This window comes from Nerophis lumbriciformis, linkage group LG17, assembly GCF_033978685.3.
Source record: "Nerophis lumbriciformis linkage group LG17, RoL_Nlum_v2.1, whole genome shotgun sequence".
NCBI lineage: Eukaryota > Metazoa > Chordata > Actinopteri > Syngnathiformes > Syngnathidae > Nerophis > Nerophis lumbriciformis.
In genome coordinates this window covers 14,719,055-14,737,631 of record NC_084564.2, presented here as the reverse complement: position 1 = coordinate 14,737,631, position 18,577 = coordinate 14,719,055, and the positions used below count along the sequence as shown (strand labels likewise).

Sequence of the window (18,577 nt, the reverse complement as noted above, 5' to 3'; positions counted from 1 at the left end):
CCTAGTAGTGAGCTTCTACCGTATCAAGACGCCCTCCTGTGGCGAAGCCCAGCTCATGAGCATTGAAGCTACAGACACACAAACCCGCTTGTTCAGGACACTTTTTTTCACTTTGCAAAAACAAAACTTTTACTCGATATTTTTCCCAGAAGGTATAAATAATGATTTGATTGATTTCCACTTTATACAAAAATAATACAGCAAATCAGACGTACGAGCGCCCTCCAATCAGATGGCAGTAAGCAGATAACAGTCACAACAAGCACAATAGAGAGACTAATAATGACCTAATGCTCAACAGGAGACACATGTGTGGGGCATGGGGGGGGCAAGGGGGGGCACCGCCAGTCTCTCCGTCCACGCTGGGAATGACTAATACTGTTAAGAATGGCTGTCGACTTGGGGGTGGATTCCAGTGTGATGAGAGCTGCTGCCGTAATTCATGCTTTGAGGATGCTGGGGGCTCGTTATGAACAATATCAAAACAGGGGAGTCCCATCCGGAGGGGGCGGGGCCAAAACCGAAGCGGGATTCTTTACACTTTGTTTTGTCTGCAGGCAGCTTTCCTTGCTTTGGTGCCTTCACTCATATAGTGCATATATAATAGAATATATTTATTTCTTAAAGTCTCGCACAACTTTGCATAGTCCTCTCAAGATTGTCAGAACAACAAGAAAATCACAGTATGCGCAAAAAGGAAATAAAAACATGGGTCATGTCAGCGCCGAAGACAAACATGGAAGACTCTGTGGAGAAGAAGGCGATCTCACGTCGCACAGTTCAAAGACTTCTGCATGAAAATGTTTTGTTTTTGTTTGTTCCTTTGCAAAAAAAAAAAAAGGGGGGGGGGGGGGTCGCCGAGGGAATACTGAGTTTGAAAAAACCTCAAAAAATCCATCCCGCTTGGACCTGGCTTGTTTGTCCGCTGACTTCATCATCCGCATGGACAGTTGCCGTGGTAACGCCGGGAGGAGGGTGGAAAAAATGCGCTCCGGTTGCCGGGCAGCGAGGAGGTCAGGTGTGCACGCTCTCACCACGCTTGAAGAGGACACTGGAAAAAGAGAAGGAAAAAGAAAAAGTAGGGCACGGTTACATAAAACAATAAAAGCAGTCTGATCATGTGACACTTCCTGACACACAAAACCTACGCAAACAACCGCTCGGCGCGACACACCTGGCCAAATAAATTCCTCGCCCCTCTCCTCCGAGATTGTTTGTGGAATTTATTTCTGCCGCTGACCTCCGGCGCGGCGGTCCCGCAAACACCTGATAAAGGAAGGTGACCTGCGGCCGAGACCTGGCTCATTATTGAGGTGAGTGTGCACGCAGAAGGGAGGCTTGCTGGGTCAACAGGGAGTGTTGTAAAACACGCTGGGAAGAAGCACTGATAAGGAAATACCTGGGAGGGCCTGCTCAATAATTGCTGCTTAAATAAAGGAAATAACGCCACGTCAGTGCTGTCATTTCATGTAGTGCTGTAATGTAGTCCTGTAACGTAGTACTGTAACGTAGTCCTGTAATGTAGTCCTGTAATGTAGTGTAATGTAGTCCTGTAATGTAGTAGTGTAATGTAGTAGTGTAATATAGTAGTGTAATGTCGTAGTGTAACATAGTACTGTAATGTAGTCAGGTAACGTAGTACTGTAATGTAGTGTAATATAGTAGTGTAATGTAGTCCTGTAACGTAGTAGTGTAATGTAATCCTGTAACGTAGTAGTGTAATATAGTACTGTAATGTAGTAGTGTAATGTAGTCCTGTAATGTAGTGTAATGTAGTACTGTAACGTAGTCCTGTAATGTAGCACTGTAATATAGTACTGTAATGTAGTAGTGTAATGTAGTATTGTAACTTAGTCCTGTAATGTAGTCCTGTAATGTAGTATTGTAATATAGTGCTGTAACGTAGTAGTGTAATGTAGTGTAATATGGTACTGTAATGTAGTGTAATGTAGTACTGTAACGTAGTCCTGTAATGTAGCACTGTAATGTAGTACTGTAATGGAGTAGTGTAATGTAGTACTGAAACGTAGTCTTGTAATGTAGTAGTGTAATGTAGTGCTGTAATTTAGTATTGTAATATAGTGCTGTAACGTAGTAGTGTAATATAGTACTGTAATGTAGTGTAATGTAGTACTCAAACGTAGTCCTGTAATGTAGCACTGTAATATAGTACTGTAATGTAGTACTGTAATGTAGTACTGTAATGTAGTACTGTAATATAGTACTGTAATGTAGTAGTGTAATGTAATACTGTAATGTAGTAGTGTAATGTAGTGGGCCTGTATAGGGCCTGCTCAATAATTGCTGCTTAAATAAAGGAAATAACACCACGTCAGTGCTGTCATTTCATGTAGTAGTGTAATGTAGTCCTGTAATGTAACACTGTAACGTAGTAGTGTAATGTAGTGTAATGTAGTCCTGTAATGTAGTAGTGTAATGTAGTAGTGTAAGGTAGTATAATGTAGTAGTGTAATATAGTAGTGTAATTGTAGTCCTGTAACATAGTACTGTAATGAAGTGTAATGTAGGGATGTAATGTAGTACTGTAATGTAGTAGTGTAAGGTAGTATAATGTAGTAGTGTAGTGTAGTATTGTAATGTAGTCCTGTAATGTAGTCCTGTAATGAAGTGTAATGTAGTGATGTAATGTAGTACTGTTATGTAGTAGTGTAATGTAGTACTGTAATGTAATCCTGTAATGTAGTCCTGTAATGTAGTCCTGTAACATAGTACTATAATGAAGTGTAATGTAGTGATGTAATGTAGTGCTGTAACGTAGTACTGTAATGTAGTGTAATGTAGTACTGTAATGTAGTACTGTAATGTAATCCTGTAATGTAGTCCTGTAATGTAGTCCTGTAACATAGTACTATAAGGAAGTGTAATGTAGTGATGTAATGTAGTGCTGTAACGTAGTACTGTAATGTAGTGTAATGTAGTATAATGTAGTACTGTAATGTAATCCTGTAATGTAGTCCTGTAACGTAGTAGTGTAATGTAGTCCTGTAACGTAATACTGTAATGTAATGTAATGTAGTAGTGTAATGTAGTATAAAGAAGTACTGTAATGTAGTACTGTAATGTAGTCCTGAAATGTAATACTGTAATGTAATGTAATGTAGTAGTGTAAGGTAGTATAATGTAGTACTGTAATGTAGTCCTGTAACGTAGTACTGTAATGTTGTATTGTAATGTAGTAGTGTAATGTAATGTTATATAGTATTGTAATGTACTGTAATGGAGTACTGTATGTACTGTAATGTAGTACTGTAATGTAGTGTAATATAGTACTGTAATGTAGTTTAATGTTGTACTGTAATGTACTGTAATGTAGTACTGTAATGTAGAGTAATATAGTAATGTAATGTAGTAGTGTAATGTAGTGTAAGGTAGTACTGTAATGTAGTGTAATATAGTACTGTAATGTAGTAGTGTAATGTAGTGTAATGTTGTACTGTAATGTAGTGTAATGTAATCCTGTAATGTAGTCCTGTAATGTAGTGTAATATAGTACTGTAATGTAGTATAATGTAGTAATGTAATGTAGTACTGTAATGTACCGTAATGTAGTCCTGTAAGGTAATGTAATGAAGTGTAGTGTAGTGCTGTAATGTAGTGATGTAAGACAGTCCTGTAATGTAGTGATGTTATGTAGTCCTGTAGTGTAGTACTGTAATGTAGTACTGTAATGTAATCTTGTAATGTAGTGTAATGTAGTGATGTAATGTACTAGTATAAGGTAGTGCTGTAATTTAGTGTAATGTAGTAGTGTCACATAATCCTGAAATGTAGTGCTGTAATGTGTTCATATTCATTATTTAGATTTTAACTTTACATTTTAAGATGTGTTTCAATATATTTCATGTGTAATTTTATATTTAGTTAACAAGTCAGTGTTATGTTATTTTCAATAATAACAATATTGTAAGCGTCTACTTTTAAAACACGACTTTAAACTTATCCATTATATTCAAAAAATTTTTTTTCAATCTATTTTTTTCCAAATTTAGGCTAAATATTTTTACCTGCAGTATGTATGTGACAATATTAGAGTGCTCACCCTGAGATCGGTAGGTTGTGAGTTCAAACCCCGGCCGAGTCATACCAAAGACTATAAAAATGGGAGCCATTACCTCCCTGCTTGGCACTCAGCATCAAGGGTTGGAATTGGGGGTTAAATCACCAAAAATTATTCCTGGACGCGGCCACTGCTGCTGCTCACTGCTCCCCTCACCTCCCACGGTGACAATCATTGGTACTTTAACTTTATATAGTTTATCGCTGCAATTATTCCTAATAACAGTTTTAATTTGTTTATTTATTAAAATGTTCTTTTTTAAGTATGTTTTATTGAGCATCAACAACACAGTGCAAAATCGAGTTATTTTTGTAGTGAAACCTTCTTCAAAAACACACCGAAAACAAAACAAAAACAATGATAACAACAATAATTATTCATATATTTTAAATAACTACTAATTTTATGGATTTTTTTTCTTCAAGCATCAACATTTCAGTACAACACGGTGCATAAACAAAAGTTCCAATACTAACATTTTTATTTTATTTTCAATTTTGTGCAGTGCAACCTTAATAATAATACATTAATATTAATTACAAATATTGGCCCTGCGATGAGGTGGCGACTTGTCCAGGGTGTACCCCGCCTTCCGCCCGATTGTAGCTGAGATAGGCTCCAGCGCCCCCGCGACCCCGAAGGGAATAAGCGGTAGAAAATGGATGGATGCATAATTACAAATATTATTATTATTAAAAATGCTAATAATAATAACAATTAAAGGAAAATAGTAATAAAAAAATAAAAAAATTCTTAAAATTGTAATTTTGTTAAAAAAATAATTGTAAACTGTATGTGAGTCACTGTTCTAAAAAAAAAAAAAGTTAATTGTCAATGGATTTGATTTATTTCTTAGATGTCATTCAATTCTATTCAAATGCAGTGTTTATATATAAATGTGTTTTTTTCTTTAAAATTTTGGATTTTTTTTTTTAATTACCGTATTTTTCGGAGTATAAGTCGCACCTGCCGAAAATGCATAATAAAGAAGGAAAAAAACATATATAAGTCACACTGGAGCCCGGCCAAACTATGAAAAAAACTGCGACTTAAAGTCCGAAAAATACGGTAAGTAGTCAATGTAGTTTCATTTTTCCAAACATTTCGGGGACATTTTTATTTGAATATTACACCGTAAATGTCAACGGGCTTTCAATCGTCTTGTAATTTTATGTTGACCGGGAATATTTGCATATTTGCACATAAACATCACCCTAATACTGTAGATGGAACGATGGACAGAAACATGGATTTGTAAGAAGATGCATTACTGTTACATGGATCATGCCGTGGGACTCAGGGTGGGAAATGAAGCGTGTGAACGCACCGCCGATGATGGCGTTTCAGGCTAGAGCGCTCAGCAAAGTTGGAAAGAGGAAGCAGTGCAATTAGACAGAAGCAGGAGAGGAAGACCCACACCCTGCACCGGTATCGCCAGTATCGCCACTGGTATCACCAGTATCACTCCCTCCCTCCCTGGCCGTGCATGACAGAAAGTGGAAGCTCCACCGAGCTTGAGAAGCGTGATTAGGAGAGCGAGGCTCATTTCCTGCTGCAAAGGAGGGCGGCATCAATCACGGCAGGTTCAGCATGAAGGAGCAAGCGAGCGATTGGAGAGGAAATGGAAGTATGGAGGAGTGTGCCACCTGTAGCCATTCGTGGGGTGACAAGCTCTACTAATAAAACAGTATTTACCCAGGAGAGACCCCCGAGTTGCACCATCTTGTTTACTGGAGCGTCCTAATGTGACAGGAATCAAACACGTCAGCACACACAACTCTTATGGGTGCCGTCTATTTCCTGGTATCTGCATCATGATGGTGCCATTATGAACAGGTGAGTGTGAGGGGGGAGGAGAAAGGGGGTCTGCGGAGGAGGAACTCACCGTCTTGCCGGAGGACATGGAGCTGAGCGTGCTGAGGCTGTTGGCGTCCGTCACCACCATGGCCGAGGGGAAGCGTGACGGGTGGGAATATTGAGGGGGCTCCTGCTTGTGAGGGTACACTGTGGAGGACACGCAGGATGTTATTCATGGACAATCACATTGAGATACCTCACAAGTCACCAAAAAGGGGAAACGTTTGGGGTCTTTTGACTCAAACGTCTTATTGCATAAAGCAATGTTAAGGTATGCTTGGAGGAGTTTGGTGCAGAAGAACATTATTAGTGACCTCTGACCTTACACATGTTTTTATGGATAAAATAGATATATTATGATTATTATTGTCATTATAATGATCATTATCACATTATTATTAGAGATGTCCGATAATGGCTTTTTTGCCGATATCCGATATTGTCCAACTCTTAATTACCGATTCCGATATCAACCGATACCAATATATACAGTCGTGGAATTAACACATTATTATGCCTACTTTTGTTGTGATGCCCCGCTGGATGCATTAAACAATGTAACAAGGTTTTCCAAAATAAATCAACTCAAGTTTTGGAAAAAAATGCCAACATGGCATTGCCATATTTATTATTGAAGTCACAAAGTGCAATATATTGTTTAACATGCCTCAAAACAGCAGCTTGGAATTTGGTTGAGGTGGGCAGGGTTGAGGTATCGGGTGGTGTATATTGTAGCGTCCCAGAAGAGTTAGTGCTGCAAGGGGTTCTGGGTATTTGTTCTGTTGTGTTACGGTGCGGATGTTCTCCCGAAATGTGTTTGTCATTCTTGTTTGGTGTGGGTTCACAGTGTGGCGCATATTTGTGACAGTGTTAAAGTTGTTTATACGGCCACCCTCAGTGTGACCTGTATGGCTGTTGACCAAGTATGCAGCATTCACTTGTGTGTGTGAAAAGCCGTAGATAGGCAGTGCCTTTAAGGTTTATTGCCGCTCTGTACTTCTCCCTACGTCCGTGTACCACTCCGTACAGCGGCGTTTTAAAAAGTCATAAATTTTACTTTTTTAAAACAGATACCGATAATTTCCGATATTACATATTAAAGCATTTATCGGCCGATAATATCGCCAGTCCAATATTATCTGACATCTGTAGTTATTATTATTATTATTATTATTGTCATTATCATTATTACGTGTAATTAAAATGTACTTTTAAATGGCTTTTGTATTTTTTCTGCATTCATCATTTTAGTTGTACATGTTATTAATATTTAATTTCAATATTTTGTTTCATAAAATTAATTTGAATAATATTTTACAATATTTGTATTCATTTCTTAGTTTTGATTTTTTTGTAATAATAATTATTACTATTGTTATTAATAGTATCATTATCATTATTATCCATCCATCCATCCATTTTCTACCGCTTGTCCCTTTTCGGGGTCGCTGGAGCCTATCTCAGCTGCATTCTGGCGGAAGGCGGGGTGTACCCTGGACAAGTCGCCACCTCATCACAGGGCCAACACAGATACAGACAACATTCACACTCACATTCACACACTAGGGCCAATTTAGTGTTGCCAATCAACTTATCCCCAGGTGCATGTCTTTGGAGGTGAGAGAAAGCCAGAGTACCCGGAGGGAACCCACGCAGTCACGGGGAGAACATGCAAACTCCACATAGAAAGATCCCGAGCCCGGGATTGAACTTAGGACTACTCAGGACCTTCGTATTGTGAGGCAGAAGCACTAACCCCTGTTCCACCGTGCTGCCCTTATAATTATTATGTGTAATTGAAATACACTTTTAAATGCCATCCATACATCCATTTTCTTCCGCTTATCCGAGGTCGGGTCGCGGGGGCAGCAGCCTAAGCAGGGAAGCCCAGACTTCCCTCTCCCCAGCCACTTCATCCAGCTCTTCCCGGGGGATCCCGAGGCGTTCCCAGGCCAGCCGGGAGACATAGTCTTCCCAACGTGTTCTGGGTCTTCCCCGTGGCCTCCTGTCGGTCGGACGTGCCCTAAACACCTCCCGAGGGAGGCGTTCGGGTGGCATCCTGAGCAGATGCCCGAACCACCTCATCTGGCTCCTCTCAATGTAGAGGAGGAGCGGCTTTACTTTGAGCTCCTCCCGGATGACAGAGCTTCTCACCCTATCTCTAAGGGAGAGCCCCGCCACCCGGCGGAGGAAACTCATTTCGGCCGCATGTACCCGTGATCTTTTTCACATTAATCATTTTAATTGTAAATGTTCTCAATATTTAATTTAAAATATTTGGTTTCATATCATTGATTTAATTCACAGTATTTTATTTAATTTCTTAGTATTGAAGTTTTTGTATAATGATTTTTATTATTATTACTATTATTATTAGTATGTATTATTAAACAAATAAAAACAAACATTTTGTATATTTAATTTCAATGTGTTATTCAATTGTTAATGTTTAGTTTTAAATATTTTTATATATTTCTTATTTTTTACATAGCAAAACAATTTTAAAATCAGATTTAATAATACTTTCTTTTTTGTAATAATGATCATTACTATTATTAATAGTATCATTGTCATTATTACGTGTAATTTAAATAGACTTTTAAATGACTTTTATATTTTTCACAATCATTTTAATTGTAAGTGTTCTCAATATTTAATATAAAATATGTAGTTCATATAATTGATTTGAATTATATTTTACAATATTTTTCTTCATTTCTTAGTATTGAAATTTTTTGTACATGATGATGATTATAATTACTATTTATGTTGGTATGTATGAATAAACTAATTAAAAAATGTTTGTGCATATTTTATTCTAAATGTGTTATTTGAATGTTAATGTTTGGATGTAAATATTTTCATATATTTATTATATTATATAGCAAAACATTTTTAAATTCATATTTAATAATACTTTCCTTTTTGTAATAATTACTATTGTTAATAATATTATCATTATTATGTGTAATTTGAATACACTTTTAAATAACTTTTATATTTTTCACAATAATTTTAATTGTAAATGTTCTCAATAATTATTATGAAATATTTAGTTTCATAATATATTTAATTTCTTAGTATTGATAATTTTGTATAATAATGATTTTTATTATAATTACTATTATTATTAGTATATATAATTAAACAAAAAAATTGCTTTAATTCAAATGTATTATTTAAATTGTAATATTTAGTTGTAAATATTTTGTGTATATTTATTATTTTATGAGATTTCAAAAAATATTTTCCTTTTTTTTAAATTTAATAATAGTTTCCCTTTGTATCTTATTATTTTATATTTGATTATGTATGCATTTTTTGGATGTCTCTTTAAAAATGTTTTTAAATAAATAAAAAACAAATGTATCACAATATATTTAAAACATATTTTTGCAATACATATATTGATTTCCTGGAGGTGTAATGGTTTAAAAAATGTTTTCAAACCGTGTATGAGTGTGCAATTGCTGCTACTATTGGCACATGATAGAAAACCAAAAACCAGTGAAGTTGGCACGTTGTGTAAATCGTAAATAAAAACAGAATACAATGATTTGCAAATCCTTTTCAACCTATATTTAATTGGATGGACTGCAAAGACAAGATACTTAATGTTCGAACTGGTAAACGTTGTTATTTTTTGCAAATAGTAGAATTTGATGCCTGCAACATGTTTCAAAAAAGCTGGCACAAGTGGCAAAAAAGACTGAGAAAGTTGAGTAATGCTCATCAAACACTTATTTGGAATATCCCACAGGTGAACAGGCTAATTGGGAACAGACGGGTGTCATGATTGGGTATAAAAGCAGCTTCCATTAAATGCTCAGTCATTCACAACAAAGGATGGGGCGAGGGTCACCATTTTGTGAACAAATGCGTGAGCAAATTGTCGAACAGATAAAGAAAAACATTTCTCAACGAGCTGTTGCAAGGAATTTAGGGATTTCACCATGTACCGTTCGTAATATCATCAAAAGGTTCAGAAAATTTAGAGAAATCACTGCACGTAAGTGGCAAGGTTGAACACCAACATTAAATGCCTGTGACCTTGGATCCCTCAGGCGGTACTGCATCAAAAAGCGACATCAGAGTGTAAAGGATATCACCACATGGGCTCAGGACCACTTCAGAAAACCACTGTCAGTAACTACAGTTTGTCGCTTCATCTGTAAGTGCAAGTTAAAACTCTACTATGCAAAGCGAAAACCATTTATCAACAACACCCAGAAACGCCGCCGGCTTTGCTGGGCCCAAGCTCTTCTAAGATGGATTGATGCAAAGTGGAAAAGTGTTCTGTGGTCTGACGAGTCCACATTACAAATTGTTTTTGGAAACTGTGGACGTCGTGTCCTTCGGACCAAAGAGGAAACGAACTATCCGGATTGTTATAGACGCAAAGTTCAAAAGGCAGCATCTGTGATGGTATGGGGCTGTATTAGTGCCCAAGGCATGGGTAACTTACACATCTGTGAAGGCACCATTAATGCTGAAAGGTACCTACAGGTTTTGGAGCAACCTATATTGCCATCCAACCAACGTCTTTTTCATGGACGCCCCTGCTTATTTCAGCAAGACAATGCCTAGCCACATTCTGCACGTGTTACAACAGCGTGGCTTCGTAGTTAAAGAGTACGGCTACTGGAATGGCTTGCATGTCTCCCATTGAAAATGTGTGGCGCATTATAAAGCGTAAAATACCACAACGTAGACCCCGGTCTGTTGAACAACTTAAGCTGTACATCAAGCAAGAATGGGAAAGAATTCCAACTGAAAAGCTTAAAATATGTGTCTCCTCAGTTCCCAAATGTTTACAGAGTGTTGTTAAAAGGAAAGGCCATGTAACACAGTGGTAAAAATGCCCCTGCAGTGCAACATTTTGCAATGTGTTGCTGCCATTAGTTATTGATTATTTGAAGAAGAAAAAATAAGTTTCTCAGTTCGAACATTAAATATCTTGTCTTTGCAGTCTATTCAATTGAATATTAGTTGAAAAGGATTTGCAAAGCATCGTATTCAGTTTTTATTTACGATTATTTACGATTTCACTAGTTTTGGGTTTTGTAGATGTAACAATAAATACAACATAAGAGGGCTTGCTTAGAAAATCTTATAATTTCTTGTTTTATGAATTCATGGCAACAAAACCCACAACATTATTAGATATTTGGACACAAGGTTGCACTAAATTATCCTTATATTCTATATAATCCCCAGTAGATTAGCTTAGTTTGTAGCTAAATTGACATAAGTATACGGATAATTTGTCATTTTGTTGATACTGACTGTGCGAGTGTGTGACGGTGGCCATGAAGGGCTGCTGGCTCATGTGACTGGGCGACTGCTGCATCAGGCTCTGCTGGTGTGGGCTGTGCAACTGCTGGGAGAACTGGACAGGTTGCAACGCCGCCAAGCTGCCCGCCACGCTGTTGATCACCGGCACCGTCTGAGACTGCGACGTGTTTAAACCTGGCGGCAAAGCGTCCGGCGGTCAGGAAAGAAACACAATATGGCGTCTGAGAGTGGGAGGACGTACTCTGTGCAATGGCCATGACTCCAGAGAGAGGCATGATGAGGTTCTGCTGGTGGCTGAGATGAGAACTGTGGATGTTGGTCAGCGTGCTCACTGGGGGGAGGCCTCCGCCAGAGCCGGAGATCTGGGGCAAGATATTACATGAATTAATGTTGCGATGGCACGATAGATTCAAGCATATTCCTTGTCATTTGGATTTATACATTATTTACTGGAAAATGAAGGAACCTGTGAAATAAATAAATGAATACATACATTAAACCCTATTAATAACAATTCTGAATGATAAAATATAGTGACTAAAAACATGCACTGCATATAAATATATATCAAAAACAGTATATTTTGCTCTCAATGAAAAAAGTGTGCTTTCTGTTTTTTTTCTTCATTTAATTAAGAATAACAATTCATCTCTGTTATTAATTTTCCTGATTGCATATGTTAGCATTTTTAGCATTAGCTTTATTTAATGTCTAATTATTCTCTATTTGTGTGCTGTTTTTATTTGTATAGTTCATGTTTACAGCTGCTAAAAGTCTAATTGCCTTTGCTTCAATATTTGCTGCTCTACGTGCCTCGAATTGGCCCGCAGCGACAAATAAAGTTGTTTTTAATTGTATATAATTGAATATCCACCCAAATGTTTATATATTTGAGTCATTGTGAGAATTCTTCCCCAAACTACTCGACGGCATTCACAAACTTCATTTTTAAATAATTTTGAAAATATATATTTTTTTAATAATTCAAAAAAAAAATTTTTTAATATTTTTTGCGATGAGTGCTCTTTTTTCTGGCTTTAGCACCCAAAATGTCAGCACACATGCCTGCTATAAATATAGGAAGATAAACTATTATTTTTAAATCTCAAAATAAAAACAAAATATATTATAAAATTATATAATAAAAATACATGTTCTGGAAAAAAATCAATAGTATTAGTAAAACAAATTAAATCAATTAAATATAAACAAATATAATCAAAAACATATATATAATTATTTTTTATTAAAACTTTTGTGCATGTAAGTTTTTTTTTTTTTTTTAAATAACCGCAGTGTGCATAGGTCAATTGATTTGATTTGATTTATTCTTTACAATTTTTTTTTTTCATTTTATTGAAAATATATCAACTGCAGTGTGCATATGTCAACAGATTTCTCTCTTTTAAATTTTTAACATTTTATTTTTAAGATTTTAGCTGCAACGTGGCTTATGTCAAAGTAGTTTTATATTTTCAAGCTATTTTGGGGGACAAATATAAAAAAATAGTTATAAAATATATTTACATTTTATATTTGAAATTATATTTTGGTTGGGAATATTTGTACATAAACATCATCCAAAAATAATGAAGATACATATATACATAAATATATATATTATATAAACGTTTATGTATAAATATATAAATATTTATATATATATATATGTATAAATATATACACACATATATATATTTATATATATATATATATATATATATATATATATATATATATATATATATATGTGTGTATATATCTCTATTCAGTCAATAAAGCATTATGTATATATATGTGTATATATATATATATTTATATATATATATATATATATATATATATATATATATATATATATATATATATATATATATATATATATAATGCTTTATATGCTCTATGCTATATATATTGTATATATACATGATATCTATATGAAATATATATAATATATAAAATCCCTCATCAGTGATTACAGCATTTTATACATATGTATATATAAATATATACAGGATATACTGTGTATATATATATATATATATATATATATATATATATATATATAAATAAATCCCTATTCAGTGATTAAAGTATTACATTTTTTTTTTGTCCTGTCTAGCTATTTAGGCAAATCATATTGTTGATGCAGATGCTCATATTTGCTGTACAGATTTACGTCTCTTGTTGTCTTATTTGTATTTGACTTTATTGAATGGATTTATATCAATGTTTGGCGCAGCCGGACCGGAGCAGGACGGGATAGAAAGAGAAAAAAAAGAAAACAGAGGGGGAAATTGTGGGGACAGGATGGGGATAAGACAGAGACAACAACAACAACAAACAACAATAACAACCACAACAACAACAGAACAGCATCAGCAAATACGATATGTACAAATTTGATACAATAAGTGAAAAAGCATTTCATATAAATTGTGATATTATTGAACTAAATCCTGAAGAAAACACCCTACAGACACATAAAAAAAAAAACTTTTTCCTGTAATTAATATTTATCTTATTGAGTGAGTAGAAATATTAGTGGCATGCAGTATATCCAGTACATCTCTTGTTTTAGATGTCGTTAAATGTGCGTTGCAAGTGTACTTAATGTTGTGGACGGTGAGTGTAGACTTTTATAAAAGGCTCACACTCACTGATAAAGAAGAAAATGTCTGTTAAAAAATGCACAAACAATACCTGCACTGACAAAGTGGTCCTACTACTCTTGGCATGATGAAGAGCTAAATATGTTGGTGACAAGTGTAATAAAAATAGTCAAATAGTTGTCTAGGGCTGTATTGTATGTCTTCAAAGTGCTTCAGTACGATGAGTCATCATATTGAAAGTACTGTTGCACCACCTTTCTAATGCTGCACACAAGTTTCCTTGTCGCAAACCAAATATTGGACCAGGGCAGACGGGAGAAGCCTAAAAAAAACTAAACAAAATCAAATGTATGCGTCTTTTATCTGTCAGCGCTCCGCTTGGCGTTTAATCAATAAGAACACAATGTTTCTTTGTCGGCCCAGAGGACGAGCACGCCCGCTGACGCTGTCACGGTGCACGCTACAGGCCGGCGTGGCCTCCAAATACACAAAGTGCTAATTGTTGTCTCCATGGGAGAGGAGGCCGGGCCCCTGGGTGCGTTTATGTTAAAAGCAGGGCCTCGCTTATCTAATCTGGGGGCCCCCCTAGGTGTGCTCACTCACCATTTTGACGTCGGGTGACAGCAGACTGTGGCTGGGGTCCAGTCCTCCCGGAGACACCTGCTGGAGCACCGACTGGCTGGTGGCCATGGCGCTGCTGCCGTGGTGGCTGATGCTGGTGGAGGACGTGACCTCGCCGGGACCTTGGCTGTATCGCACTGACGCACACAAAGAGACAACGTCAGTTGGAGACACCAGGACCGCTATGAACAAAAAGGTCATTGGCTCTGTAAGATTTGTTTTCTGAAAAGTTTCACATCATTATTAGTTTTCAGTCTCCATAACGTCCTAAAATACAGATTGTGATATCAGTAGTGATATCTATATTAGCACAATTTTCCAACTTGGTAGGGCAGGTGTGTCCAAATTGCAGCCTCGACCAGTACAATGTATAGATTTTTTTCAAATAACAAATGCAATTTCGTTAAACATTTCTTGTAAATGATGAAAAGCCAAAGCGAAATGCTAACAGTTAGCATGCTGGCTAGAAAACATCAAGTTAGATTGAATAATAATAAAAAATATGAAGAAATGAGCTAAAAAAGACAAAAGCATTATGCTAAAATGCTAATAATAGCAAGCTAACAGTTAGCATTAGTGAAATACCTGCTAAATTAGCTTAAAAAAGGTAGCATGCTAAGGTTAGCATGCTAAAATGCTAACTGTAACGTAGGTCAAGTACCAAAATATAATACACTGTGGTGTATACCTGAAAAAAATGTTTAAAATGCTAGCAGTATAATTTTAGGATACATATGACTGAGCTGTATACCTTCTAAATTAGCTTAAAAAAAAAGTTTGCATAATAACATTAACATGCTAACAGGTATCATTTGTCAAGCAACAAGATATTTGACGCTGAGGTGTATACTTTCAGAGTTAGCAAAATAAAACATGCTGATATCAGAATGCTGACCATTGTGCCGCGGGCTGTTAAAAAATTAGCTAAGGGTTGCAAATTGCTAGCAAGTGGATGTTTTGAGATAGTTCAGTATGTGAGAACCAACATTGGGTTGTTTTTCCCATCTTTTGTGTACAAAATGTATCAAAGTGGCCACTGTCAGAAGAGTTTGGACACCCCTGACCTAAGATATCTAATGCTGCGTTCAATCAAACTAGGAAATCGGAATTGTGTGACTATTTTGATAATGCTATTTTGAAAAATGTACAAAAATATTAATTACTTTGAGCATTTACCTTAACTAGTCGATTTGCTGACGATGGTCGTTGGCCATGTTTTTATTCTTGGTTATTGCTGTTAGCAACATAACTCATAAACAGTTATGAGCAGATTTTGATGAAACTTTCGGGACAGGTCCGAAACGAGATAACAAAAAACAAATTCGATTTTGGAATATTTCTAATACGTTACCTCGCATTTAGGTCATACGGTTGAACTTCTCTGGGTGGGTAGGCTAGCTGGGCCGCATCCACCCACAGAGACAAAGAAAATGGATGACTGACAAGAGGGTTTCCTCCATTTATTTCATCCCGCCAACTCTGATATGGAAGCAATTAGAAGTTTATGTATTCCCTGTTTTTTTTTGCTTGTCTGTTTTTAGTTAGCTATTTAGCTAAAAAAAAAAAAAAAGGGAACATTTTGTTTTGTTCAAGAAATTTCCGAAAAAGGATAAGAAACAAGTGATTACATTTTGGGTGGGATGTGCATCACCGTCTGGATTCAGGATTTTTTAAAGGACTCTTTGTTATTGAAAGATAGGGCCTGCTCTCGACACTTTGCTAGTTTTTGTTCACTTTTAATTTGGATCTCCTAATTATTTGGCCTCATATTTGAGTAGGCACCACTTTACAATAAGTCTACCTTATAAGGCCTTTTCAATTTTCTATTGTGAGTTGATAATGACTTTCAAAGTCATTAAAAACAATTTTGAACTACTGTATTTTTCGGACTATAAGTCACAGTTTTTTTCATAGTTTGGCCGGGCTCCGGTGCGATTTATATATGTTTTTTTCCTTCTTTATTATGCATTTTCGGCAGGTGCGACTTATACTCCGGTGCGACTTATACTCCGAAAAATACGGTACTTATTCTTGTTTTTGTTTTTTACATTATTTTGGGGCTGACTAAAGTAGATATCAGATATAGTTACAGAGGTTATCTTCCAAGAACCCCAGTGATTGGCGAAAAGGTGTGAATAATGGACGCAGCCATTAAAACCCTAAAATATTTTTGGTGCTGAAAACCCTACAACATGCATTTTATAGTTATTAAGCACATTTTAAATTCAGTAAACCCTATTACAAGCGTACAATTTACAGAATTGCACTTGCAACACAACATCACATCTTGTCAAAGCATCTTTCTGCTGAAAAATGTTGTGTATTAACTTGTGAGACAGCGCCCTCTGCTAGATTTATAGATGCAGCACTCTTTTCTTTTTTCTCCTTCCATTTAACCACTTTCAATAAAGTTACTAACTATTTAACATTTTTTAATTATTTACAACCTAAAATAGAGAAAGGAAACAGTGCGTGAATGCCGAACTGAGAACATGGGGTTTACTGTATTTTGTATTTCAAGCCATTCATAAACGGTTATTAATCCCTTTTTTTTACCTCAGAGCCCATTTTTTTTACTCATACAAATATTAACACTAAATTAGACATCTTACTCTTAATTTCAAACATATGCAATAATTATTTATTAACTACTTACAGTTGAGCAGGATAAAATATTGACATGAAAGCATGCTATAATCACAAAGATTATTATCAAGCCTTAGGTCAGGCTGATTACTAAAATAAATACTTATCAAATATACTCCAAAAAAGGGACTCATGAAAACTGATGACAAATAAATGTGCTAAAATAAAAATACATACATTTAAACTAAATTAATAATAAATAGAAATAACACGTTTCTTAAATAAACTGTCGATAAAATGAAAGTGCAAATGCAAATACAGCTTCACCATTTTAGTCATAAATTTTGCGCTTTTAAAGGGGAACTGCACTTTTTTTTTTAATTTTGCCTATCGTTCACAATCATTATGAGAGACAAGAACATATGTTCTTTTTTTTTTTAATATTTTAAAGATGATAAATAACGCTTGCAAGATGCGACTAATGGGAGTCACCGGCTTAGCCTTCAAAGCCCTCTAAAACTATTTCAAAACGTTTTATGCTGCAAGTATGTATATAATGTAGTAACAGACATGTTCATATGTAATATGTACAATATGTACCGCATTTTGGTCATATTATGCACAGCCGGAACCAATTCTTCGGCGCATTTATTTCCGTTTCCGTAGCAGCGCACTTCCGACTTCCTGCAACAAATGTGTTCCTACTGCCGGAATCAAAGGCGAGTGTGTTTTCTTTTCATGGCAGACTTGGTAACAGACAAAAAAGTCGACTATTTTTGGACAAATGAGGATTCAGAACCTTATATTTTTTAAACTAAATATACGGAGGATGAACTGCTGCTTATAGAAGCCAGCACGGAGAAAAGGCTGAAACGTTGGAGCCGACGGGAAATGACATGGTCAAACTGCAAAACTGAAACTTTTCAGCGAGGCTATGTCGAATTCATGGATTACTTACCCAAATCAACTGGAAACATCTCCAGCCAATTGGACCAAACAGACAACTGTCCAACGAATAAGTCACTATACTATTGATCATGATGCATGCAGCACATCACCTTACACTCCAGTGCATACGCTGTTGAGCGAGCTGTGTACAAACAAAGCATGAAATGTGGGCTAATACTTTACATATACTGTAATATAATTGTTCATGTTTTTTAGTCAGTACAGATTGCTGTCCTATCGCAGTGTTGTGCATTACAAACTCAAACGCGTTTTGTGGTGACGTAAACGCTAGCTTATCTCTTTCCGTAGTTAGCGTCTACTTACACCGTAGCACGCCGATGTGTTAGTACGATAGAAAAAGAGTTCCTCGCAATAACAATGTTACTACAGTTTGGTTATTATACAGGTTACGGAACGTAAAGTAAGTATTGTTGACGGTTTTTGAATGCATTTTTAAAGGGATTTAGAGGTAGAATGGATTACTCCCATTAGCTGCATTGCTAGCCACCAAGAACAAGCCGGTTTTTATATGTTAGAATGCGATAAAAAACAAAAAACATGTCCTTTTGTGTCTCATAAT

The 18,577-nt window shown here is 35.8% G+C and overlaps 1 protein-coding gene across 1 annotated transcript in view; it reads right to left on the bottom strand.

The window, feature by feature from the left end:
* Positions 1-834: 834 nt before the first annotated feature.
* hnf1ba (HNF1 homeobox Ba) overlaps positions 835-18,577 on the bottom strand; it is a 40,519-nt gene continuing 22,776 nt past the window's right edge. Inside the window, exons 5-10 of the mRNA XM_061972577.2 lie at positions 14,446-14,600; positions 11,472-11,592; positions 11,222-11,404; positions 5,964-6,082; positions 5,774-5,818; positions 835-1,051 (exon numbers count right to left, since the gene is read on the bottom strand). Coding sequence (XP_061828561.1) covers positions 1,031-1,051; positions 5,774-5,818; positions 5,964-6,082; positions 11,222-11,404; positions 11,472-11,592; positions 14,446-14,600 — 644 coding nt within the window. The 3' untranslated portion in view covers positions 835-1,030. The remainder of the gene's footprint in view (positions 1,052-5,773; positions 5,819-5,963; positions 6,083-11,221; positions 11,405-11,471; positions 11,593-14,445; positions 14,601-18,577) is intronic.